We start from the raw sequence: 27,167 nt of genomic DNA, 5'->3' as shown, positions 1-27,167 counted from the left end.
TTTCAGAAGCCCTGTGTCTATGAGTAGAATATGTTTTATTGCCTACTTATTTGCGGTCCAGTGACTCTTAGTGACAATCAACTTCTATAGCACCTCCCCCTCCCCCCCCCCCAGGAAATAAAGTAGCATGTTCCTGAATAATTCCCCCAAGCCCGTTTTATTTTCCTGGTAGTCAGGCTTCTTCCAAAATACCTTATTTGACCTTCAAACCTTTAGAAACAGCAAGTGCCTGATTCGCCTCTGTGGGTTGCTAATCCGATTTACGTGAGCGGAACCTGGTATTATTTTAGCTCCCCCACCGAAAAAAGAATACACATGGATAATAGTTTTATTACCAGCTCCCGCTTCTGACTTTTTTCTCTCTGTTTTGCAGGCCCGATAGCTCTGGGAAAGCAGGCCGTGGCCTTCTCCAAAAATTTTCTGCCCTTTATTTCAGGACTCATTTGGGCAAGTCCGAGGTGCTGTGCATGGGGTCTCCTGAAATCCTGGGAAGGGTAGAAAGCCTTGGCCCCAGACTCATCGCGCAGCAGCTCTGAGGAATGTTTCGGCTGAGGAGTGACTTGGCCACGTGTCACAGCCCTACTTCTTGGGGGCCTGATGGAAGAGGGTGGAGTAGAAGGTTCCAAGGTCCCAAACTGGAATTGTCCTGTACGCTTGGTTCACACAGTGCGTTATTTTACCTTCCTCTGAGCTGTTAATCGCCTGCCTCTGAGCTGGGTGAGATAAACATCACAAGGCACAAAGTGGTTGTACCGTGAAAAGAAATCAAATCCCTCCCATCCATCCCTCAGGCTGCCACACACACAGTCTACGTTACACACATGTCACGTAAAGCAGGATGACATCCATGTCACATACATAGACACATATTTACCGAAATGTTTACCTTCGGTTGCGTATATTCTCATATATGAATATATAGAAATATATGTACATATTTTTGTATGTTGGATATATTTATATAACCATAACATGCATATGGATATGAAAATAAATGCATACACATATTTATGTAAAAGGAAATTTGTACACATGCATTTACATATGGAAATACATACATCTCTTTGTATTAATGTTTAAAAACACTCAATTTCCAGCCTTCTGTTTTCTTTTAATTTTCCTCCTATTCCGGGGAAACAGAAGCGTGAATCCGACGTCTATGCTATGCCAAAATGCGCTGTAATTGAGGTGTTTGTTTTGTTTTGTTTTTTGAAATTGTATATTACCGAAAACCTTCAAACTGAAAGTTGAATAACGGGCCCAGAGGGGATACAGAGGCCAGACCCTGACCCTGCATTTGTCCTGGATTTCGCCTCCGGAGTCCCCGCGAGGGTCCGGCGCGCCAGCTGATCTCTCCTTTGAGGACAGGGAGTGGAGGCGCGAGCGCCCCCCTTGGAGGCCGCGCGCCCCCGCCCTCCGCCCCACCCGCCGCGGCTGCCCGGGCGCGCCGTCCACACCCCTGCGCGCAGCTCCCGCCCGCTCGGGGATCCCCGGCGAGCCGCGCCGCGAAGGGGGAGGTGTTCGGCCGCGGCCGGGAGGGAGCCGGCAGGCGGCGTCCCCTTTAAAAGCCGCGAGCGCCGCGCCACGGCGCCGCCGCCGCCGTTGCCGCCGGAGTCCTCGCCCAGCCGCGCTGCGCCCGGCTCGCGCTGCGCTAGTCGCTCCGCTTCCCACACCCTGCCGGGCACCGGCAGCCTCCGCCGCACATCTGCCGCCACAGCCTCCGCCGGCGACCCGAACGTTCTCGGGGCCAGCGCCGCGCGGATCACCGGGGACCGCGAGGCACCCGCGCGCCGCAGACCCCGCGCGGGCTGGAGCACCCGGCAGAGCGCGCCACAGCGCCGTGGCCTCTGCTGCCCGGGCTGCGCCAGAGCCGCGGACGGGCGCGCAGAGCGCCGGGGACTCCGGAGCCGATCCCTAGCGCCGCGATGCGGAGCACCTACTGCAGGAGATCGGGGGCCTGGGAAGCGCCGGCCGAGGTGTGATCGGACCCCAGGCTAGTCACAAAGGGCATCTGGCCCCAGGGCTAGGAGAGAGAGGAGAGAGCACAACCACCGCCTCGGCGGCCCGGGACTTGGCTCGACTCGCCGGAGAATGCGCCCGAGGACGACGGAGCGCCAGAGCCGCGGTGCTTTCAACTGGCGAGCGCGAATGGGGGTGCACTGGAGTAAGGCAGAGTGATGCGGGGGGGCAACTCGCCTGGCACCGAAATCGCCGCCGTGCCCTTCCCCGGACCCGGCGTCGCCCAGGATGGCTGCCCCGAGCCATGGGCCGCGGCGGAGCTAGCGCGGAGCGCCCGACCCTCGCTCCCCGAGTCCTGGAGCCGGCCCCGCGCGGGACCACGCGTCCCTCGGGCGCTGGTTCCTAAGGAGGACGACAGCACCAGCTTCTCCTTTCTCCCTTCCCTTCCCTGCCCCGCACTCCTCCCCCTGCTCGCTGTTGTTGTGTGTCAGCACTTGGCTGGGGACTTCTTGAACTTGCAGGGAGAATAGCTTGAGCTCCCCACTTTGCGCCGGTGCCTTTGCCCCAGCGGAGCCTGCCTCGCCACCTCCGAGCCCCACCGCCCCTCCACTCCTCGGCCTTGCCCGACACTGAGACGCTGTTCCCAGCCCGAAAAGAGACTGCGCGGCCGGCACCCGGGAGAAGGAGGAGGCAAAGAAAAGGAACGGACATTCGGTCCTTGCGCCAGGTCCTTTGACCAGAGTTTTTCCATGTGGACGCTCTTTCAATGGACGTGTCTCCGCGTGCTTCTTAGACGGACTGCGGTCTCCTAAAGGTAGAGGACGCGGGCCAGGGGCCGGGGTAGGTGGTGGGTGGGAGGGGGATTTGGGCAGCCACTGCGGCAGAGCCCTTCCTTACGTCCAGGCCAGAGGTAAACAGACCCCTTACGTCCAGGCCAGAGGTAAACAGACCCCTTTCCAGTCCACGTGCAACGGAGCCCTGCGGGGTGCCCCCTTCCAGCTGCCCCGGGCGACCATCAGCGTCACCCTCCCGGCCCGCAGTCTTCCACCCCTCTTTCTTACCCTCCCCCCGGAATACTTTTGGAGCTGTTAACACTTAGATGAGGTGTTTTGTTTATTTATTTTTAAATTAAATTTTTTTTTTTTTTTAGTCAAAGAAATCTCCTTGAGAGGGTAGCCCTTGGGTTTCACCCGTTAGCTGAGAACCTGTCCTCCCTGCCATGGTGATCTCCCTTCTTCAAGTGTTTCCGGGAGACTTGGTTTCTTTACTCAGAGCCCTATCCCATTTAGAAAAGTACTAGGAGTTGGGGCTCTCCCTTCTTGTTTCCAGAAATGCGAGGGGTCAGTACTGAAGAATCACTTGGTGCTGTGTTTTTAACAGCTGACACGTGCATTAATAGATATTCACCATTTATATAATCCCAGGAAGATACATGAGTATCTTGACTGTACTATGGGGATGCGGGATGGAGTTGCCTCTCCAGACACCCCTGAGTGTAGGGGCGTGGGACACAACTTGTAAGTGGCTTCAGAAGTTGTGGCCTTGAGCTTACAGGGTCTGGAAGTTCTAGGGTGTGTGTGTGTGTGTGTGTGTGTGTGTGTGTGTGTGTGTGTATCAGGAAGTTCTATACAGTGCCTCTAAGGAAGTCACATGCACCATTTGTGTGTGTTTATATGCCAGAGAGCGCTCAGCGCTCTGCATTTGGGTTTATATAGGGGACGCATAGTGTCAGACCAAGCGGTGGTTCGCCCAGGTTCCCAGCATTGGCAGTCAGCGCTGTGTCACACACACAAAAAGTGACAGTCATTGGCGCTGGTTTGGTTGGGAGGGGAGGGCAAACCCCAAATCCGATGTTAGACAAGTTAAGAGTTGGATGGGAGCGATAAATCACCTGGTTCTGGAACTTGGGGCCCTTCATTATCCCAAACATTTGAGCTTCGGTCGGTCTCACCTAGACTCGCGAGTGTGCCAAGCCAGGAGGGCACCCCGGAGGAGGCACGCCAGCCAAATGGGAGCCCGGGCCGCGGGGGCGCGAGGGGGGAGGACTGGGCGGGGAGCTCGGGTGACTCACGTCGGTCCTGTCCGCAGGTCGACCATGGTGGCCGGGACCCGCTGTCTTCTAGCGTTGCTGCTTCCCCAGGTCCTCCTGGGCGGCGCGGCTGGCCTCGTTCCGGAGCTGGGCCGCAGGAAGTTCGCGGCGTCGTCGTCGGGCCGCCCCTCATCCCAGCCCTCTGACGAGGTCCTGAGCGAGTTCGAGTTGCGGCTGCTCAGCATGTTCGGCCTGAAACAGAGACCCACCCCCAGCAGGGACGCCGTGGTGCCCCCCTACATGCTAGACCTGTATCGCAGGCAATCGGGTCAGCCGGGCTCACCCGCCCCAGACCACCGGTTGGAGAGGGCAGCCAGCCGAGCCAACACTGTGCGCAGCTTCCACCATGAAGGTGAGGCACGGAGCAGGGCGTGGGGGCGGGGAGTCACCCTGCAAAGCCCTCCACCATGGGCAGACTGCAGCCATTCCTATAGAGGCAGCTTAGCCAGGGCACCAGCGGACGTTTCCACTCTTGCTTCTGTACTATGGTTTCTGAATCTGATTTTAACTCACTGCTTGTGTGGTGGAGGAGCCAGGGATTCCCCTTTAGTAACTCCGCACCCTCTTCCTGGCTTGCAGCCAGAAGAGCTACTCCTCCCGGAAGAATTGGAGAGAAATCAAGTGATGGGGAAGATGAGGGCAAAAGGCATGCCCCTAGTCAGCTAAACGTGCAAGAATTCCACAGAGGGAAAAGGAGGAAAAGGGAGGCAGATTAAGATTTCTTTAAGTCTGTTTGGAAGCTTTTGCTCTATAAATCTGCTGCTTAAGCCAGGGTTTCAGGGTAGACAGAGCCAAGGGCAGAGTTTTCAGAGATAGTATTGAAAAATCAAAGCCCAGGGCCCCAAAGTCTTTCTAATTTATAGTTGATCTGGGCCTGGTGTGGAAGATTTTGAATCCCAATCTAATCCCCGTGGGAGATCAATTCTACAATCAATCTTATTGTTTCCACAATGACTTTCTTGTCCTGTGCTTAAATCCGAGATAGGCTCTGAGTAGAGACAAGGCAAGCCTTCAGATAAAAACGTTTGTAGCAGCTGCCTGTTTTTTTTTCATGTGCACTGAAATGTGGATTTTTTTTTTTTTCTTTTATGATACTACATGTGGTTTTTCTAAGGTGGGATATTTCTGCTTGTTTCATCAGAAGGGCATTTAGTGGACTGGAAATGTTTTACAGCAGCTGTTGAGATCTGCTGTACCTAAGTTCTTAGAGCAATTAGTCAAAAATATGTTCCACTTCAGTTCTTTTTCTACATTTTTAAATGCCTCTTTGCCTTAAAGCATTTAAAATAGAGCATGGGTTTCTTCAAATCCTAGAAAAGAGTACAAAATTGTATATCACAGAGCAACCACTTGAAGGATATTTGAGGGGTTGAGAGTGAAGTTCTCTTTCTTGCCTTTCCCTGCTTAGGTGGTAAATTTCAAGTGGGAAATTTACACTGATAATAGACTAATGAGAAATGGCACAGCCAGATGTTCTCTCCCAGTGTGAAGGATGACTTATACTTGTGAGAATATCTGTTGGTAATGGGAATAAGTCCCAAAGACAGGCCACATAGCAGAAGATACTTTATCATTGAGGCAGCTATAGGCAGCTATACATTATGACAGGGACACTGAATTGATCATCAGTTCATGTACAAGCACATTTCTAAGTGAGGTGCTCTCTGCTAGCAGAAATCAGATTTGAAAGGCAGTAAGACCTCACTCCACTCTTTCAGAATTCATTCAATGAAAGCAGAAGTCCCCTGTTGTCATATGTAAAATTTGTGTGTATGTGTACATTCTGCCATCTTAACCCTGAAATGATTGTAGATCCAGCTAATCATTCCCAGTTAGTGCTGATTAGAATACTTTTTATTTGGTATAGAAATGTAATAAGAATAGCTGTTTTAGAAACCTCTTCTGCAAATTTAGCATGGAAATTTTAAGGCCAAGAAGATGCTGTGTCTCTGTTACAACTTAAAAGGAAGAGCATTTAAGTTAGTTAACACCTAAAATATTCCATTGTGTGAGGATTTTATCAATGATGTCTGCATATTCTCATTATTCATCTAGAAGTGGTTTGATCAAAACTAAACAGGCTACACATTATTAAACTGTGTTATTTTAACTTAAAAAGCATGCTTAAGTTTATAAAGTCAGAATTTGTATCTTTGTGAGCGTAAATGTTACCTGAGGAACAGTACAGAAGTTACCAACTTGATTAAAATCGACTTATAATAACTTCAGTTCTTAATGCACTTAGATAATGGAGAAAAGCTATGTAATTTTGCCCCAAATTTCAACTAATCCATTTCTTGTCTCGTTATGACTAATATATCATCCTTAGTCTGGATGGATATAGCACTTTTTTCAAGACTAATCATTGTTGTATAAACCCAGGATTTGCTTTTTATAAACATCCTTGTGCCATGCATGCTACCAAAAAAATTTTTGGTAAACCATGTGATGAAGGTTGCTGGCTCAAGAACAGAATTTAGTTCCTACAGCATTAATGAGCATTTATTTGATAAAAGACCATAAAGACCCAATCATGAGAATTACCTGTTGGGTTTTCTTTGTGGATGTGATTGGATGGTTTGGTGGAATTACTGGACATCATGATGGCATTCTTTCAACCAATATGAGTATAATGCAACCATATCACAGGGTATCTGAGACAGAATTATCAGTTGTATTTTTCCTATTGAATTTTGTCTAGTCCTTTCTCCAATGGCTTTTATTTGGGAGGATATAAGCTTTGCTAAAATGTTATTGTTTTCAAGGTCATTAAAAAGTGCTTCAGCTACATAGGCCTTTCGAAACTGCCATTGAACATAGAAAAGTCACTTCTGCAAGTGGAAAGAGTGTTGTGTGCATGCTGTAGTTGGAAACACGTTGAAACTGGTTGACTTCTCTGGACCTCCAAAAAGTCTTTATGCTTTTTTGTCAGATGGGAATATAGAAAGACCAGGTGCTTGTTCTCCTCACTCTGAAGGACACAGTCTTCTTTTTACATGAAATAACTGGATTATTTGCCTCTGTGACTGAAGCTTTCAAATAGAGATTAACCCTCTTTCCACAAATGCAATTATTATGAAAATATCTGTATAATAGAAAAGTTCAAGAAACGACTATTGCTCTTCATTAGAGACTTTGTGGAACAAATTCCCAGTGCAAACAACAGATTTGGACACATAGATCCACCAAAGTCAATACTTCCCTGGTATGGTTCCCTAGTGGTCCCAGGTATTTCATTGTCATTACAGAGGCTGCATTAAGTAGGAAAGTTACTCTATTTGGAAATGGTTGTTGAGATGGAGGCTTTGGTGTCCAATGATACTTCCTTGGCACTGACATTTTCCATTCCACTTCTTTTTTAGTGGTTCCCCTAAATTTCTCTTGATCCCTTTGCAGTGAACTATTTTGTCTTCTTAGACTTGCTCTTTGTGTATTTTCACTGAGACAATGAGAGAATACTTCATCTTTCCAACGGAGTTGCTGTTAAGGGTGGGCAGAGGCCAAATCAGGGTTGTTGATGACAACCGTGCTCTCTGTTCCTTTAGTTGCCATTTCCTTTGCTGTATTTTTTTTTAAATGGAATATTTTTAACCTTTTGTATTTGATTTTTTTTTTTTTCCTTGATCAGTTCTCTGTTATTTTATTATCTGGAAAATCTTGTCTATTATACTCAGCCTCTTTCATTTTGTGTTACGGCAGTGACTTCCAGCCTTACTGATTTGCCAGAATATCCCCAGGTTTTGTTGTTTTTGTTGTTGTTTTACTGGAGGTTTTTTAGCCCAAAGTGTGTTTTAAAATCCTCAAAGCATAATGTTAACTTACTTTTTTGATAACACTTACCGTACTTTATTTAGAACAAAAGGGCAGCCACAAAATAGCAGCAGCTCCGTATAAAATAGACATGTTCCAGTGGACCCCATCACTTTTCTGGTCATTTCTGTCTGTTCTGTCTATCATACCTAAGTTGTATATTTCTGTTCATTTAGTTGGGACAGTACTCATCCAAAGTTATCATTGTACTAAATATAAATGTGGCCCTAATGGTTTTGACTTTTGCTTCAGTTTTTGAGTCCTCGTGTATGTTAGGTAGTGCTGTCTATTTGTGCTGGCTAATGCCGCTAGAAATTTGGGAACTGGCTGGGCATGGTGGCTAATACCTGTAATCCCAGCACTTTGGGAGGCCGAGGTGGGCAGATCACTTGAGGTCAGGAGTTCCAGACCAGCCTGGCCAACATGGCGAAACCCCATCTCTACTAAAATATAAAAAAGTAGCCAGGTATGATGGCACACGCCTGTAATCTGAGCTAATTGGGAGGCTGCGGTGGGAGGAGTGCTTGAACCTGGGAGGTAGAGGTTGCAGTGAGCTGAGATTGCGCCACTGCACTCCAGCCTGGGCAACAGAGCGAGACTGTCTCACAAACAAAACAAAACAAAAATCAAGAAACCTGAGAACTGCAGTAGATTCAATTACATATATCTACTCTTAATTTGCTAGCTCTGTGACCTTAGGAAAGTTACATAACCTCTCTGAACTCCACAACTGTTTCATTTACAAAATGGAGATAATGAGTGTTTTTCTCAAATTGGTTTGTTGTGAAATAATTCATGTAAATCGGATAGTGGCAGAATACACTCAAAAAAAGCATTCGGCTATCATTATCATTATGACTTCTTTCGTTAATGTTATAGCCTTCCCTTCTCTAGGGAAAAGGAGGCCAGAGTGGACTTAGGCTGGCTGAGAGAATTCAGCTCAGTCATTTGAATTATTTTAAGGTAGATCAATGATTGATGTAGTATAGATTATTGAATTAGGACTTCACTTTTGGAGGAAGGGTCAAATATCATTGTTGTCTTATTTTTCTTCACTTTCTCACATTTTTGCAGCCATAGCTCCATCCATTTGGTTAAGAACTTAGGAGCTCAGAAACTCGGGTCAAAGACATTTCGTAATCCTCAAATCCCTTAAGAACTTCAGCTTATTCAGGAAGGGATATTTACAGAAAACTAGCAATTGTATCAGTCTCCAAAAAAGCATACATTACTTGAGGATCCCTATATTTTTGGCATCCTCAGGGTTGCTGTGATAATTTATAGAAGGTTTGTTTATTTAATTGACTTTATTTCAAATAGGCTTTAATTTTTGTACCCTTAAGAAAAGATTCATACTCTGCCCTGGCAGATTAAAGAAAATGATGATATATTCCCTAACCTTGGCCAGTTACTTTCCTGGGTTTGAGGGTTTCTGTGAACTTCTAACTTACCTCTGTGACCTGTCTCTACAATCAGGGGTGTTGCAATGGATGCTTTTGTATTGAGGATGGGATCTTTCAAGAAACAGATTCACTGAGGTGCAGTGGGAAGGTCAGAGAAAGATCTTCGTATCACCTATTATTATTTGGTAGTGTATTTTTTTCTCCTTCCTTAAGGCCACTAAGTGATTCTCCTTTGCTAAGGCTACAAACTTCCAGCAAGACCTTGAACCACAGCAAATTGCTGTTGTCTGTGTTTCTGGTCAAATAGTGGCAGTTTTATATGATTCAGTCTTGTCATTTAATTTTTTTGGAGGTTATTATTCGATTTCATATCTTTTTTTATACCCATCTTCTTAACTTCATGTACCTTTCCCTCATACTTGCCTTGTAGCTTGTCCCTTCACTGTCATCATCTGGCCATGTGGGTGTGTACATGTGTACGTGTGTGTGAGAGAGAGAATGTGTGAGAATGTATGTTTCTTTATGGATTGGGATTTAGGGTTTTTCTTGCAATTGTGATTTCTCTGGGCACTTTTGTTAATATAAGTAGTCAGTGAATGCTCTAGATAATTTTCCTCGCTTCCCCCTCTTTGAAAGAAAAGAGGTTCTTCTTACGTGTATTCTTATCAGATAAGCCAGTAGCTCAGGTGCTGGGCTGGCTTTGGTGTCACTGGGATCTGAGGTTGCTGACTTTTACCTTCTTGGCTGAAAAATTACCTTCAGCAGAAATATCTGAATTGCAAGGAGAAGGAGAAAGAAAGAGGCTAAACACAATCCTTGGTACTTGTTCGTAGCCACTGAGAGGAGTCCAGGTTCAAATGGTCGGAAGGTTATTTTAATGATTGTGTCTGGCCTAAAGTACCATTAGCTTCCAGTGGAGTTTAGAATGTGGATGGATCCTGAAAGGTATTCCCCAGAGGTTTGGATTAATAGGCACAAGGGACCCCTAAAGGACTCTGTTGGCCTGATAGTCCCCATATCCATGTAGAAGAGCTTTAGAAGAACCTTCTGTTCTGAGACCCTGGCTGGGCCCACCAAGAGCTGGTCCATTCAGCTCTTACTCATTTGCCACCACTAATGGTTCTTCTATTCATTTTTATATTATTTAACAAAAAGGCCCTTTAAAAAGGCACTCCTCTGTCAATCTACACTTGAATAAGAAAAACATCCTACAAAACTTTGACACTTCAAGTGTGGTCTAGCAGTTCCCAGAATCCCCTCCTGGAGGAGCTGCTAGAAATGCTGAATCTCAGGCATCTCCCCGGACCTACTGAATCAGAGCCTGCATCCAAAGCTTTACAGTGTACAAGCTGTTTTATGTGAAGGCTGAAGTTTGAAAAGCACTGCATTAAAGCGTTACTCCATAGTTTGGTATACACCGCCCCGATTGAACTTGGTGTGTCCACTTAGCTTGCATAATGACTGTTGCTTTGATGATGAAGGCTTACATAGGTAGATCCTTTGAGTGAATGATCTGACATGATTCTCCTTTGCTAAGGCATCTAGATTCAGTGCACAACTTATAGCTGTTTGTCTTTAGGGGAAATACAACTGCAAAATTAATAAAAAACAGAGTATTATGATAACATGGAACTATGGCAAATAGAATTTGTTAGCACTTGGGTAGGAAATCTGAATGAAGCAGGCAAATCCTGTTGGCAGTGAAATGATAGGATGTGGTAAAGTTGGAATAAAATAAACTTAAATATCTCAAACTTTCATGGTATATACTACCAGTTTAATAATAACGTTGTACCTTTGATGATTTGCAGACTACAAGCATTTAAGATACTGTATTATATATTACTTGCTTGGAGAACAATACTTCTTAAAAATTGAAATTCAGAAATTTTAAATCAGACGAAGCTTTTGTGCATGGCCCACTTAAATGGCTATTTTGAAATAATGATAGTGGGTATAGAAGGATTATTCTGTAATAGGATGAGTCTGTTCCTTTTGGCATGTAGATCATAATCATATTTTCGTAAATTTTTATCATTTTTTTTGGTTTTGTGTCCATCCTGCAGCCTATTACTGGGTAGGTACATGGTTTTTAACATAGTTTATCTTTCAAAACTACAAAGGCATTACAAACAGAAGACAGGTCATTTATTTTTCTTCCAAAAGCGTCTAAAGTGAGATTTTGATATTTGAGGTCATAAAAAGGTGAGAGAACAGACAACAGTTGGGAAAGCTATTTCTCTTGAAATTGTTTGGCCTTAATTACTACAGTGTCCTAGTACCACCCATTCGTTTCCAAAGAAGTAGATCCCTGTAAATGCCTTTGTCTCTGGACTTTTGAGTAAAATAGTAGGGTGTGCTTTGCAAAATGTCATCGTTGATGTTGAGTCTCAGAGTCTTTAATTAGGAAGCTGAAATCTGTATATCGAGATTTGTAAATCATCTAAATTGCAGAGTAATGTTTTAGAATACTGCTTAAGGGATTGACATTAAAGCCTTTTTTTAAAAAGAAATGCAATAATTTCCTCAAATCCTCACTCATTAGACCTCTACTAACTATAGTGCTGACTTTTTTTTTTTTTTTTTTTTTACCCTAAAGTCTGGAATTCCAAAGAAATGCTTCACCATTTCCCCCATTATTATAGCCACCTGGAAGCAGTATTCATGTATTAGATCAAAAACACAACAAAGAATTATGAAAGGTTGTTTCCTGGTATGCAATGCATGATGACATGAACTTACAGAACAGAGGGAAAGGAGGCTCCGTTTTCATTTAAAGAGGAAATTTGTATTTTCTGTGACCAACTTTTACGTGAGTTAAATCAAATCCCACAAGGAGGTTTAAAAATTTTAGTAGATAATAATGTCATTACTTGGTTTACTGAAAGACTTTTGTTTTTTCTTCCCTGTTTTTCTCTATCAAATCAGAATCTTTGGAAGAACTACCAGAAATGAGTGGGAAAACAACTCGGAGATTCTTCTTTAATTTAAGTTCTATCCCCACGGAGGAGTTTATCACCTCAGCAGAGCTTCAGGTTTTTCGAGAGCAGATGCAAGATGCTTTAGGAGACAATAGCAGTTTCCATCACCGAATTAATATTTATGAAATCATAAAACCTGCAACAGCCAACTCGAAATTCCCCGTGACCAGACTTTTGGACACCAGATTGGTGAATCAGAATGCAAGCAGGTGGGAAAGTTTTGACGTCACCCCCGCAGTGATGCGGTGGACTGCACAGGGACATGCCAACCATGGATTCGTGGTGGAAGTGACCCACTTGGAGGAGAAGCAAGGTGTCTCCAAGAGACATGTTAGGATAAGCAGGTCTTTGCACCAAGATGAACACAGCTGGTCACAGATAAGGCCGCTGCTAGTAACTTTTGGCCATGATGGGAAAGGGCATCCTCTCCACAAAAGAGAAAAACGTCAAGCAAAACACAAACAGCGGAAACGCCTTAAGTCCAGCTGTAAGAGACACCCTTTGTACGTGGACTTCAGTGACGTGGGGTGGAATGACTGGATTGTGGCTCCCCCGGGGTATCACGCCTTTTACTGCCACGGAGAATGCCCTTTTCCTCTGGCTGATCATCTGAACTCCACTAATCATGCCATTGTTCAGACGTTGGTCAACTCTGTTAACTCTAAGATTCCTAAGGCGTGCTGTGTCCCAACGGAACTCAGTGCTATCTCGATGCTGTACCTTGACGAAAATGAAAAGGTTGTATTAAAGAACTATCAGGACATGGTTGTGGAGGGTTGTGGGTGTCGCTAGTACAGCAAAATTAAATACATAAATATATATATATATATATTTTAGAAAAAAGAAAAAAACAAAAAAACCCCACCCCAGTTGACACTTTAATATTTCCCAATGAAGACTTTATTTATGGAATGGAATGGAAAAAAAAAAAAAAACAGCTATTTTGAAAATATATTTATATCTACGAAAAGAAGTTGGGAAAACAAATATTTTAATCAGAGAATTATTCCTTAAAGATTTAAAATGTATTTAGTTGTACATTTTATATGGGTTCAACCCCAGCACATGAAGTATAATGGTCAGATTTATTTTGTATTTATTTACTATTATAACCACTTTTTAGGAAAAAAAATAGCTAATTTGTATTTATATGTAATCAAAAGAAGTATCGGGTTTGTACATAATTTTCCAAAAATTGTAGTTGTTTTCAGTTGTGTGTATTTAAGATGAAAAGTCTACATGGAAGGTTACTCTGGCAAAGTGCTTAGCACATTTGCTTTTTTGCAGCGCTACTGTTAAGTTCACAAGTTCAAGTCCAGAAAAAAAAAAAAGTGGATAATCCACTCTGCTGACTTTCAAGATTATTATATTATTCAATTCTCAGGAATGTTGCAGAGTGGTTGTCCAGTCCATGAGAATTTACATCCTTATTAGGTGGAATATTTGGATAAGAACCAGACATTGCTGTTCTATTATAGAAACTCTCCTTCTGCCCCTTAATTTGCGGAAAGAATAAAGCAGGATCAATAGAAATAATTAGGAAAATGATGAACCTTCAGGAAAGTGAATAATGGTTTGTTGTTCTTCTTTCCTAAATTAGTGATCCCTTCAAAGGGGCTGAACTGGCCAAAGTATTCAATAAAACATAAGATTTCTTCATGATTGATATTGTGGTCATGTATATTTAAAACTGATATCTCGTGGCCCTCATCAAGAGTTGGAAATTTATTTGTATTTTACCTTTACCTCATCTGAGAGCTCTTTATTCTCCAAAGAACCCACTTTTCTAACTTTTCACCCAACACACAGCAAAATTATGCACATCATGTTTTCTGCTCACCCTCTGTTCGCTGACCTATCAACTTGCTTTTCTTTCCAAGGTTGTGTGTTTGAACACATTTCTCCAAGTGTTAAACCTATTTCAGATAATAAATATCAAAGCTCTGGCATTTCATTCTATAAAGTCCAACCTGTAAGAGAAAATGGTGCATTTGTATAGTGCTCACAATGATGACCTTGTGGTTGCATTTTTGTTTCTGAAGTTAATATTTTAGAGGGGGTGGGGGAAAGGTAATGAATGGCTGAAAAATTGCAGGCAAGTTATTTGATAAGTCATATTTGCATCAAAGGTGTTACCAGTGATTTAGTATTTTTCAAATGAACTTCTTTCTGGCAGAAAGATGTAAGGGAAAACTAAAGCCTACAAAACAAGCAAAACCTGGATAACCCGAGATAAAGTTTCAGAGATAATAGCCCATGCAACAGAGGCAACAGTGCCAAAAAATTAGAAAGGGAAAGTGTCTGCGATCAGCTTCTAGAAGAACATCTGCCAATTGGACTGACGCCCAAACAGAATGAAGTCAAATTAGGCTGCTCAGATTGAACACTTACCACTGTGTCAGGGCTTCTGTACCCTGGGTTAGAATCAGACCCAAGGAAGGGTTCAGCAGATGTTTGTAAGAGCAGGGCACCCACAACTACCCACTATTTTACTGGCAGTATTTTAGGTCAATTTCTAGGACCTTGCAGCCCCTCTGATCCTGCCATGCATGATTGGTGAAACCTACTTCTAATCTCCTTGGAAATGGCTAAAAACCGGTGTGTTTATAATGGAACAGACTGTTATAATCAAATTCTTCCTAGGAATTAACTTTTGATGACTATGAGCTTAGTTACGGTTTGGAGGTTATGAGGTTATGTAAACCTTATCTTTAAATGTGCATGATAGTTATCTTGTACTAATACTGGTTAACTTTTAAAATCTTTTAGTTTCTTTTTACCTCTAGTTCTATTGTTCTTGATTAGGTGAGAACCATTAGATTATACTCAACTAAGGGGAATGGGGTCTTCTTTGTTCTCCAGCTGTTCTTCACCCTCTATTGCCATGGACATGAAGGACAGACTGCACAGTCTTAACATGTTCAAACTAATAACCCACGTTTTCTCATATTCACATTCTCTAGATGAGAGCATGAGAGTATAGCACAAGAATTTTATCCTTTGGCAGTTCCATCCACCCTTTTGATTTCTCTGCTTCATTGGTTCTAATATTCCTGGTTAAAACTGTTTTCAATGGTATCAACTAAAATGTGTTTTCTTGCATATGCATATTTAATATATAAAACACAAAATACATAAATATACATATAAAGATGTATGTTATATATAGTACATATGTATAGATGCTAGCATTTTCAGTTTAGTTTCAGAGATTTTATAATCAGAGACTCTGACCCTCTTGGCAGCTCACATGAGAAACAATATTTTTACACGCATTCTACATTGTTACAGACATTTTAGCTCACATTCTTCATTCCGAGGAATAAAGAGGCAAAATGAACATAACACTGAATGTCTTTAATTTCAGTCACAATTCTATAGGATCCTTTGAATCATTTCAGAGTTAGCTTTAAAAAGTCAACACATAGTCATTTCTGAATTTTAGGGGCCCACAGCCTTTCAAAATTGATTAAATTGATCATCTGTTTTTGTGCTTGTTTCAACTGCGTGTGCCTCTTTGGCATGGTTTTAACCTGTATGGCACGTGCAGGCTACCATGTTCATTATTTGCCTTCAAAAATTAAGAAGAGGGAGTGTGGGCAGCTTACAGATCTATCTGTGCTTCCATCTTTTCATAATTTCTACTCGAATCACAGCTTTAAATTGTACCTTAAGAGGCCAGGAATAGAGAGATGATGTGTAAACCTGGTCTATATAACAAGCTATGTAATCACTACATTACCAAAGCAATTCATATTTTTTCCCTCAATTTTTTATTGGAGAGGGAAAATCATGTGCACAATTCAAAGGGCTTTCAAAAATAGCATATTTCTATTCTACTGGCATATTAATAAGATTCACTGAATGTTTACATGCCACAGCCTCCTTATCCGTTCTAAAGCAAAAGGAACATAGCCTTGCAGTCAAGAGCAATTAAAGCCCAGAGTGATTGTGGCATGGATTCACAATCCAAGAAATGTTGAGAATGTCCTGGTGCCATTTCTTTTCTGTTTATTTATTTTTTATTTTTTTGTTTTTGTAGGGAACGGGTAGGGCGAAGTGGGGGATAAGATGCAGGTCTGCTCAGCTTAGGTAAATTGCTTTCCTCTTTCCTCCACCCTGCTGACATAAATTACAGCCTTTTGGTATTCTCCAGGGCAGAATTTTCTGACCATTTCCCTGCCTTGCAAACTTCAAAGTCAACTTCTACCTAACTTAGGAGACCAATGCTCTAAATAAAACTTAGATTTTAATGTGCATCCAAATTACCACGAATTCTGTAAGGAGAATAAAACTTTAATGTGTGTACAGACCCCCTGGAATCATGTTCTATTATTGATTCTGTTTCAGTGAGTCTGGGTGGGGCCTGAGATCCTGGATTTCTAACAAGCTCCCAGGTGAAGCCCTTACAGGCCAAAGGACCACAGATTGAGTACCAAGGCTATAATGAATAGCTTCGTCGTCACTGCAGAAGTTGGACCAAGTTTAGGCCCCTCTCTAAGAAGCAGTACTTAAAGGGACAAAAAAAAAAAAAAAAAACACCTGTATACAGGATGGCATCTTAATACTTTTCACCATATCTGAAATGATGCCCTACATATTTTTTTTTCAAAGGCATTTTTCCCCCCACAAGATGACTGGCAATTTTGTGTTCTAGCCACCCTCAGACATGAAAACACTTGGTTGCTTATCTTGTAAAATCTGCTCCGCTTGCTTGCTTGGGCATGTATGTAGTCAGTTTAGTCAAATACGTGTCAGTACATCTATGTGGATGGGGAGCAGGTGCAAGCCCTTAAAAACGTACTTTAAAAAAGTTTAACACTTAAGTCAGTCCGCTGAGCTGATCCTGTGTGATCTTAGTGCCAAGCGTCTGAGTTAAAAGTTTTCCCTTTGAAGGCAGAAAATAGATGTCATACATTTGAAGCATTTGTTTATACTAAATATGATGCTTGATTTTTTTTTTTTTTTTCCTTAAGTTCTAAGACAGTTCACTGTTCAACACCATTGGGCCTACACGGTGGTATAAAGCTTCCAAAGCTGGTATTTGAGGTTTGATTTAATGGATATTGGAATTTTCAATGCTGCAGTTGGCTTCAAATAAGGTGTTTAAAATGGGCTCAGGCTAGAAAGAACAGCAGGACTTGATTTCCCTCTGAGAAAGGGAGTCAGCAAATAAATAACTTTCTGCCTTTGCTTGGTGCTGGCACCTCTTTGTAAAGTAAAATGTCCTGTGCGGGTCATCTGTGTAGCAGCCTCATTTTATTTTAGGGAGCATTTGGAAAATTTCTCACAAATAATTCAGATTTGAATATTTGTTGAAGACATGCTGGAATGAATGGATTCCTAATCTCAAATACACCCCTTGTTGTGTGTACATACATACGTATATGCATATATGTGTGTATGTGTCTGTGAATGTATATGTACGTATGTAATGATTTGTTCCCGTCTGGAGTCCAAATGCCAAGCGTAGGGCACCTTCTTCTTTTTTATTGAGTTTCTCATTTTGCGTAGGTCTCTGAATTTTGCATTGAGTCCCTCTGAGGTGCTTAAGCAGTACTAAGCAAGACACTGACTTTAACACCACTTAGAAGCTTGCGTTTGCCCCGTGTCCTGGGCCCCGCTCCAAGGCATTGCCAGGAGTACATTATTGTTGCAGTTCATTCTGATGAGGAGGTCTCTAAGCAAACCACCGATCTGCTTAAAGCCTCCCTCATAAGGAGCAGGATCTCATCTGGACTGCATTTACACTGGAACCGCTTGGCCACAACACTATGAGAGAATAATTATTGAACTATTTTACTGTACAACCATTTCCAAATTGTTGATTTTTTATTGATTTCAGGAGGCAAGCTAATTGCCCCATGGCAACTTGATGTTAACGTTTAATGAAGATCAGGAAACAGAGTTTATGAAAAGCTTTTGTATAGTAACTGCAAAGTTTCAAGAACTGTTTTATACTTCCTGACAGTGCTGGGCCTAGCTTAATGGTTTGTTTTTATTGCTTAAGAGTGTAAACCTTGCTTTAGCCCGGTGTGTGGAAACTATACCCTCATCCTGCATTACACATTTTCTCATTGCTTTTTACTCACTCCTGACTTCCTTTCCTGACATCTACAATTGAGACCTTTTCTGCTTTAATTGTCTCAAAATGAGTTTCTATCTTTGCATGTTGAGAATCTTACACACACACACACACACACACACGTGCACGCGTACACATTCATGAAGTTCAGTGTCTGTATTGTTTCACTTTGTTTAGGGTGGAGTTTCTTTTCGGCACTTGGTTGCTAGACGACCAAGCAGACAAAAGTTAAAGAATGAAAAGGCATTTTTAAAGATGCCAAATCTTGGCGGCTGAATTATTTTATCTGTGTCTTTCTATGGAGGGTTTAGTATTCCTACCAGGTTACCATTGCTTTTGTCTGACAGATGGCTGGTAGAAGATGTTTTGAAGTCTAGCTCTTAAGGCATTATCTGTTTGAGAACTTTGTTAAGTGTTGCTCCCATTTGAGGGCGCATGCTTCCCACCTGGGTTGACCAAAAAAAAAAAAAAAAAAAAAAAGCCAGCTAGTTTCCAAGGGTGTGTTTTAAATCACTAATAAAGTGGCGCTCCAGCTCCCAGCTGCTTCAATTGTTTCAAGGCAAGGAGGAAGAGAAAAGGTTGCTTTTGGAGGCACCATTCAGATAGATAGGCTTTAGTGTGTGGAGAATTCTGTTTCCAGGAAGCTACCTTTGCTTTTTCGGTAGATGGTACTGGAAAAGTTTTTTGTTTTTTGTTTTTAATTCTTTAAAGCCTAATTTTAAATCAAAGTCATTTGTTCATTTCGGTAAGATGTTTCAGGAGCATGTTATAAATACACAATCTTTATAGATCTGCCAAGTTGGACGTGTGTTCACAAGTTCATCTTGCATGCGTACACAGTTTGTAGCTGGCATGCGTTCCTCATTGAGAGCTTCCATTCTTTCTCATTCATTCTCTGAGATGCTGAATCTTTGGCTCTCCTCTTTGTGGGGTCTGCTGTGCTGGAACTCAGTCACATCTATGGCAAACTTCAGCTACTTTCCTGGTTCATTTCCAGGCAGGGTTTCCTGGCATGGGGATCAATTAGAGAGCCCTGAGGTGTGCTTATCACAGACTCTCTTGAAAATTAGGATCTTCTGAAAACTGTCTGGCCTATATATGTAAATTTGACAAAATATTCCTCTGCAAAGAAATCTTACTGACTTAGAAATTGTTCAATCACTTGGTTTAGCTGGCAAACCTACAGTCCTCCAGGACATATCAGTATTTTCAATATTATAATATTACAAACCATGAAAATAATTATGCTTAAACACTAAGGCCCTGAAGTGAACCAGACTGAAAACTTAATGATACTCAATCGGTAAGCTAAATAGAAATAGGAAAACAGATTCAGGAGAAAATTTCAATACTTCCTAATCTCATAGGATGTGGAGCATGTTTGCTGCCACAAGATAGCTCAGCTGAGTACTAGAAAATGGGGAGAAATGGAGAAGTTAGGGGGGGTTTGTGCTTAAAAATATGCATATACATATATACATATATATATACATACACATACAAACACATGCACATATGTATATATAAAAGGGAGGTCAGTGCTGCTTTCAATAGCAGAACAGTGATTGTTTTTTTCTTTTCTGAGACAGAATCTCGCTCTGTCGCCCAGGCTGGAGTGCAGTGACACAATCTCGGCTCACTGCAAGCTCCGCCTCTTGGGTTCACGACATTCTCCTGCCTCAGCCTCCCAAGCAGCTGTAGCTGGGACTATAGGTACCCGCCACCATGCCCGGCTAATTTTTTGTATTTTTAGTAGAGACGGGGTTTCACCGTGTTAGCCAGGATGGTCTCGATCTCCTGACCTCGTGATCTGCCCACCTCGGCCTCCCAAAGTGCTGGGATTACAGGCATGAGCCACCACGCCCAGCCCAGAACAGTGATTTTTGATACAATTAAATAGCACAATCATCCCTTTCTTGGTGATGGTATGAAGCATTTTACCTGCATAGAGCAGGGTCCAGAAGCTCCTTTTGAAGGCTTCCTCTTTATTGAACTTTGGAGAAAGAACACTTCTCAGTTGAAAGAGAACTGAAGACTAAGAATGCTAGAATCCTCTTACCAACAACAGCTGCCCAAAGGAAAATATCTTTCTGCCTGACACACAAGTATCAGATTTTGTATGAATGTTACATTTTGCGGAAATATATCTTTGGGAGGTTGTCATATTAGACATCTACATGTAAGCTCCAGCTCTTCTCTCTCTTTCACGAATACCCTTGATGCCTGAGCAGCCCTTTTGATGGCACAGGCAGGTGGAGGCCAGGTTGTTGTAAGGACACTGCCTTTGTGCCTTTGTTCAGCCTCACCCTTGGTGTACTTTCGAGCACACTAAGGTACTATTAAGGATTCGGTACAAGGAGCAGAGAGAGGGCTGCTTGAAATTCCTAAAACACAATCAGGTGCGTTCTTGTAGCATGGCAGGAATGTTGCAAAGCACTCTCATCCCCAGAACCAAGAGGGATAGGACATTGAAACTGTGGCACCGCCATGAATCATGGGAAGATTAATTAAGGAACTTTGATGAGGGAGGGGCCATGTTTGTGTTTTATGTACTATTTCTGGAAAACTCAACAGATGGCAATGTTTCAGTCCCAGTGGTGTGAAAATAAGAACCTTCGTCCAATGGCAGCTGGTGCTGAAATGCAACTTTCTGGAAGTCTCCTGTTTCAGGGGTCTGTGAGATTTTGACCTCTGGGTCCCAACGGAGCCCAGGACCCACAATGCTGTTCTGTGATAAGGTAAGTTACCCGGGTGGTGGTCCTTTTTTTCGCAGGAGTAGAAATTGGTATCTTTAATCTTGTCCCCATCACTTACCTAATCCTCCAAAAGTGTAACTAGACTTTTCCTATACTTTCCATTTTACATTCAGTTCCCTTTCTATTTCTCTCTCCTTTCCTCTGGGTGTCAGGAACTTTTGTGGAGATCAGGAGATGTCCTAGGGGAAGAGGAGGTGAAAATGTCAACCTTATTTGCTACAAAGTGAGAGCGATGTGGTCCTGTGTCATCACAAACCTGAGCGTTTGTTAAACCTGACTGAAGCTGTGCCTAGGATCTCCTGTGAGAGGCCAGTTTGGACACAGAACAGGATCCTATTGTGTTTGTCCTTTTCCATGGTAATGCAACTCGGCTTGGGAGGAAGAGTCATTTCACAGACTTCCCTCGTGGAAAATGCTGGTGGTGAGGGAGAAATGGCTCTCCTTCCATATCTGGAACAGCAGTTCTGGGATGCTGAGAAGGGCTGCTCCAGCTGGGGGTGGGGTAGTGGGGTGGGGAGGGAGCTGGCAATCCATTGGCTCCAGCGGAGTGTAAGCGCAGACCGAAGCGCTTCTCTGCAGCCAGAAACAGTGATTCATTTGATTTTAATTTTAACATTAGCATTTTTCTCATGACTCACTGATAATTTAATATGGAATTTAAAAGGTTGAAACAGTTATTTACTTTTTAGGAACTTAAAACATTCCCTAGGTGGATATACATTTTCCCTCTGAAACAGAAGATGTACTCGTGGTTGATTTAAAAAAAAAAAAAGAAAGAAAGAAAGAAAGAAAGGAGGAGTGGGTATTTGTCTCACCCTTCCCTTGCCAGCTCCCACCTGCATCCATACACCAGTTGATGTCGTTAATGTTGACCGACTGTCAGCCAGTCTGTTTCTTCTTATTCTTCTTATTCTCTTATATTGAAATGCTCAGAAAACTGGGTGAAAATGTCACCACAGCAAATGCTCCGCTGCTATCATTTATGTCCTCTGGTCTTTGTTGTAGCAGCATTGAGGGCAATCTTTCTCATCTGTATTTTATGAATCTCATGAGCTAAGATCTTGCCCAAGATCGTAGATCTTTCTGAGTAGTTTTACTGAGGGTTTTCTAGGACTTCTGCTGAATGGGTGAGGAAAAACCTGGGCTGGCAGAAGGTACTTGTCATAATTTAAAAATACACACACACACACACACACTTATTCTCACTTTCTGATATTAAATGCAATTGTAACTGGTAAATTTGCTATATAATAATGAGTTGTAATAAAAATATGATTCATCCAACAGCTCCCACTTCATAATTTTTTTGCACATCTGCAGAATAACACCAATGAATTGATGCTCAGAAACTCACGTTAATGAATAGGTAATAACTATTTGAAATCGGCATAACAAGGATAGTTTTGTGTCATCGCACAATGCCGAGGACATTCTCAGGAGTCTAGGCATTTCCACTGGAAACTTGCATATTCATCTTGATGACTATAATAAGGAGGACCTTGGACCATGCTAGATCTCTGCACAGAGGATCCTTTCCCCATCATCTTTCCTGTCTTCCAGTTCTGTTCTCCAGGAGGAGAATGTATTAAGAAGGGCAAAAGCAAGTGGAAAGCAGGGTATTCCAGTTCTCAGTATTTATCTGCATGCTCAAATTAGTTGTGAGATGTGGCCCTAAGCATTTTATATTAAAATGAAGTATCAGATTTTGTGCATAATATCCTTAGGACAGAATTGTGCCAAACAGTAGCCACTAGCCACTCGAGGCAATTAAACACTTGAAATGTAACTAGTCCAAATTGAGATGTGCTGTAATTATTGAATAAGCACCTGATTTCAGTGTTAGTATGGAAAAAAAAAAAAGATGTAAGATAACACATTAAGAATTGCTACACTGATTTCATAATGAAAGGGTAATATTTTGGATATAGTAGGTTAAATAAAATGTAGTTTTAAAATTTATTTATCATTTCTTTTTATTTTTTAATGTAGCTACTAGAAAATTTTAAATTACACATATGGCTAGTATTATGTTTCTGTTGGACAGTGGTTGGTTAGAGCAATAAATTAGAGTGGACTCACATCACTTGCATTCATTTCCAGACTGATGGAGTTTCTCAGGTGACAGTGAAAGTGATGGAGCTAGAGCCAACACTTAAATAGAAAGTCGTGAATAGCTATTGGGCCCTGATAAAGGTGAATGATGTTCATCTACTGTGTCTTAGCAGAGAAAAAGCTGGGAGCCATCGGCATGGTAGAAAGAGAACGGGCTTCACGTTTTGGAAATCTGTGTTGCACTTCCAGCTTTGCAGGTTGCTAAATGCATGTCCTTTGGGAGGTGGTTTAACCTATCAGAGCCTCAATCTCTTTGCCTTTAAAACAGGTTATTCTAGCCCTTTCTCTTTCATAGGATTTTTTTTTAGAACGGATGAGACAATGCTTGTAAGTGTATCATTGTTCAAAGTAAATATGGTTTATAAAGTGAAAATTGAATAAGTGGACCCTGTATTAGGTGTCTATGACTGCAAAACAAGTTACCTCAAACTTTGTGGTTTAAAACAAGCTTTTATCAACTCACATATTTTCTAAGGGTTAGGAATTCAGGAGTATCTTAGCTGGGTGACATTATTATGTCAGAATCTCTCAGGACATTGCAGCCAAGGTATCAACCAGGACTAAAGTCATTTGAAGGCTTGAACTAGGCCTGGAGGCTTTGCTCCTAAAATGGTTCATTCAACATGGTTGTTGCCAAGAGGGCCCTGTTCCGTCCCCTATGGGCCTCTCTATATGGCTGCTTGAGTGTCCTCATGACATGGTGGCTAATCTCCCCACAGTATGAAACAATAAGAGAGAACAAGAAGGAAGCCACAAAGCCTATTTGACTCAGTCTCAGAAGTCAAACACTGTCACTTTGACCTTATTCTATTAGGAGCAAGTCACTAAATCCAGTCAAGTCTCAAGGGAAGTGGGAAGGAGTATTGATTGAACCCCACCTTTTGAAGAGACTGTCACAAAATTTGGGACATATATTTCACCTCCACAGACCTTTACTATCTGAAAGTCGATGACACAATTTGGATTATTCTTGTCATATCTAACTAAGTCAGCATCGAGGAACCATGGGAGAAAAGCACTTGGGACACATAGCATCCAATTCAAGAATTATCCTCAAACCCAGCTACTGAAAGGGGCTGCTATAGCCTTAACACCAGTTTTACCTCACAGCTGTTGAGATGACCTACCACGACCCTAAGAGTAATTTCACCTAAAGCCATCACTCACCAATCAGAGCTTGCCAGCTCCCAGAAGCTTGCTAGTATTAATGAGCATGTTTTCAACACAATACAGAACATTTCTCTTTCTAATAAAACTCCCAACCTTCTCTTTGTTCTTTGGACAAAACAAAGACCACCATGGTCTATGTGTATGCCCCAAATTGCAATTCTATGATTCCCAAATAAAATATTGAGTTTAGAGATTTGTCTCTATATTTTATTTGATGTTGACAACCACATTTGAAAAAAGAAAAAAAAAAAAAACTGTTTCTGTAAGGAATTGAGCTCATGGCCTAGTTGTCCTCAGAGTAGAACAAACTTTTGGTTCTGTTGGAGTCTCTGAATAACAAAGTCTCCAATTAAACTTCACATTCATTAGAACTAACAATTTCAATACTTTGCCCATCATTAACCGTAATTCATTTTTTGAGATATAGCAGAACAGTCTTCTGGAGTTCAAACTCCTCTTCGGTCTCTTCCCAAGCGAAGGAGTGCCTGCAGAAACCAGGGATGCAGTAATAAGCATGAGAAAGACATAACGGTGCTGCAGAAGTCAGGAGGCCATAGGAGCAGGTTGGGAATGACTGTGGCTCTTGAGCCTTTCACCTATCACTGCCCTTTCTTCATACCCTTAATCGGTCTTTCTTTTTTACCAATGGAGATTTTAAGAAGAGGAGACTGCTTTCCTAGATTTGAGAATAAATGTGGAAGCATTTTATATTTCCCTGCTCTACTGTCTGAGGGTAGCCGATAGGGAATTTTACTGGTACCTGGATTAAATTAAGTCCTTAGTCTTCCTTATCCCCTTTTTGTCCCAAAGCTGTCTCCCTAGCTAGAGAACATTTATTTTGGGAAAGCCTTTATGATATGAAAACTCATCCTATAGATAGTTCCTGTCTTATATGCAGGTGGACAAAACATTTCCCTTGGCCCTTTGTGGAAGGTTGACTATTGGATGTCTGTTTCTTTCCTAGTAATTGTGGTTTTCTTCTCCTTTTCTGAGTTTTGGTACTTCCCAGAGGAAAAGAAACTCGTAATCTAATAACTGCCACTCAGAATTCTCCCTATTCTAGAAAAATATAAAGTAAGATGGACATTTCTCCCAATATCAGGGACATTTAAATGCATAACACCAACAACTTGATAGAAACTTCTTTCACTTGAGAGGAAACACAAGAAAAATATAAATCAGCAGAATACTGATATCCATGTTAAAATTTTGGAGTCAAAAAGAAAAATAATTGTAGGCTAGGTTAATATTTCTGAAATATTTAGTTTCAAGATTTACCATGTCAGCAGGTGGGGTGCCAATCTAAACTACCTTTTGAAGTGAGCTTAAATACCAACTAATTAATTGTAAAACTGATATTCTTGAGAATCTACAAAAAAAAAAAAAAAAAAAACAGTCTTTACCAATAAACAAGTAAACATACTGATGAATGAATAATTACTAAATACAATGTGCTGTAAAGGAATCAGGGCACTGGGCTAGAAAATACCAGGTACCTATTTAGGATGACCCCTCTGAGGAAGTCATCAAGCTGGAAGTTCATGGAAGAGAAAGAGACCTAAAGAGACCTGCTAAGCCAAAAGTTTGGATATACGAAGGTAGGCAGAAGGGAGCATTCTAGGCCTCTGAGTGCCCCCAAAATGTTATGCAGTGAAATAGTTTGATGTCAGCGAGGAAGAGGGAGAAGGCCATGGCAGGAGGAGCATCTTGATCATGAAGAGCAGAATAAAATAAGACCAGAAGGTAAACAGAGCTCATATATCACTCTGTTACTCTAAATCTGCTGGAAAGTTATTTCAAGCATATGAAACGAGGGTGAAATAAGATGTAATGAATTTTTTTTAAAGGTACCGTGACTGATTGTGGAGAATAGATTGAATAGGAAAGGAGAAATGGAGAATGATTAGGAGACTGCAGTAGGAATAATTTTGCGCTGGCCCTCAAGATTTCTGCTCTCTGGTGTATGCGCTCTGCAGAACCCTTCCCTTTGAGAGCAGCTGACCTGTAAATACGATGGGAGGCAATTAGTTGACTCTGAGTTAATCAGAAGGAGATTATCCTGCGTAACCTCGCCTCACCAGGTGAGATATTTAAAAGAAAGTAAACAGGCAGAGAGAGTACTCCTACTGGCCTGGGAGAAAGCAAAGAGCCACACTGTGAACTAACCATGTGGGCCATGTGGCTAGGAACTGTGAGTAGCCTCTGGGAACTGAGACTGGTCCCTGGCCAGGAGCTACCAAAGGAAGCAGGGACCTCAATCACAAGGAAATAGATGTTAACAAGGAAGAGGACCTTGGTCCTCAGACGAAGCTGACAGCCCCGGTCAACACATTCATTTCAGCCTGTGAGACCTGAGCAGAAGTACCAGCTGCTGCACCTAGACTTCTGCCTACGGAAACTGTGAGATAACAAATTTATGTTATTTTGGCGAGGTGCAGTGGGTCATGACTGTAATCTTAGCACTTTGGGAGGCCAAGGTGGGTGGATCACTTGAGGTCAGGAGTTCGAGACCAGTCTGGCCAACATGGCAAAAAGTGTCTCTACTAACAGCACAAAACAAAAAAAAGAAAAAAAAGAAAAAATTAGCTGGGCATGGTGGTGCATGCCTGTAGTCCCAGCTACTCGAGAGACTGATGCAGAAGAATCACTTGAACCTGGAAGGCAGAGGTTGCAGCGAGCCAAGATTGCTCCACTGCACTCCAGCTTGGGTGACAGAGTGAAACTCTATCTCAAAAAAAAAAAATAATAATAATTGTGTTATTATATTTTCAGTCACTACACTTGTGGTAAATTGTTACTTAA

The 27,167-nt window shown here is 42.1% G+C and overlaps 1 protein-coding gene across 2 annotated transcripts; it reads left to right on the top strand.

Annotated features, from left to right (window-relative positions):
- The first annotated feature begins 1,527 nt into the window (after positions 1-1,527).
- On the top strand, positions 1,528-13,908 carry BMP2 (bone morphogenetic protein 2). Of its 2 annotated transcripts, none has more exons than XM_023217872.2 (3): positions 1,528-2,773; positions 4,100-4,400; positions 12,190-13,908. In XM_023217872.2, exons 2-3 carry the CDS (start codon positions 4,232-4,234, stop codon positions 13,032-13,034), a joined length of 1,014 nt encoding a protein of 337 aa, XP_023073640.1. In that variant the 5' UTR covers positions 1,528-2,773; positions 4,100-4,231; the 3' UTR covers positions 13,035-13,908. The 2 variants fall into 2 exon arrangements, with proteins under 2 accessions (XP_023073640.1, XP_023073639.1); XM_023217871.2 differs by having other exon boundaries at positions 4,048-4,400.
- The last annotated feature ends 13,259 nt before the right edge of the window (positions 13,909-27,167 follow it).

This window comes from Piliocolobus tephrosceles, chromosome 20 (assembly GCF_002776525.5).
Source record: "Piliocolobus tephrosceles isolate RC106 chromosome 20, ASM277652v3, whole genome shotgun sequence".
NCBI classification, from domain to species: domain Eukaryota; kingdom Metazoa; phylum Chordata; class Mammalia; order Primates; family Cercopithecidae; genus Piliocolobus; species Piliocolobus tephrosceles.
Note: the sequence above shows the minus strand (reverse complement) of the source record. Positions and strands in the feature narration are given on the sequence as shown.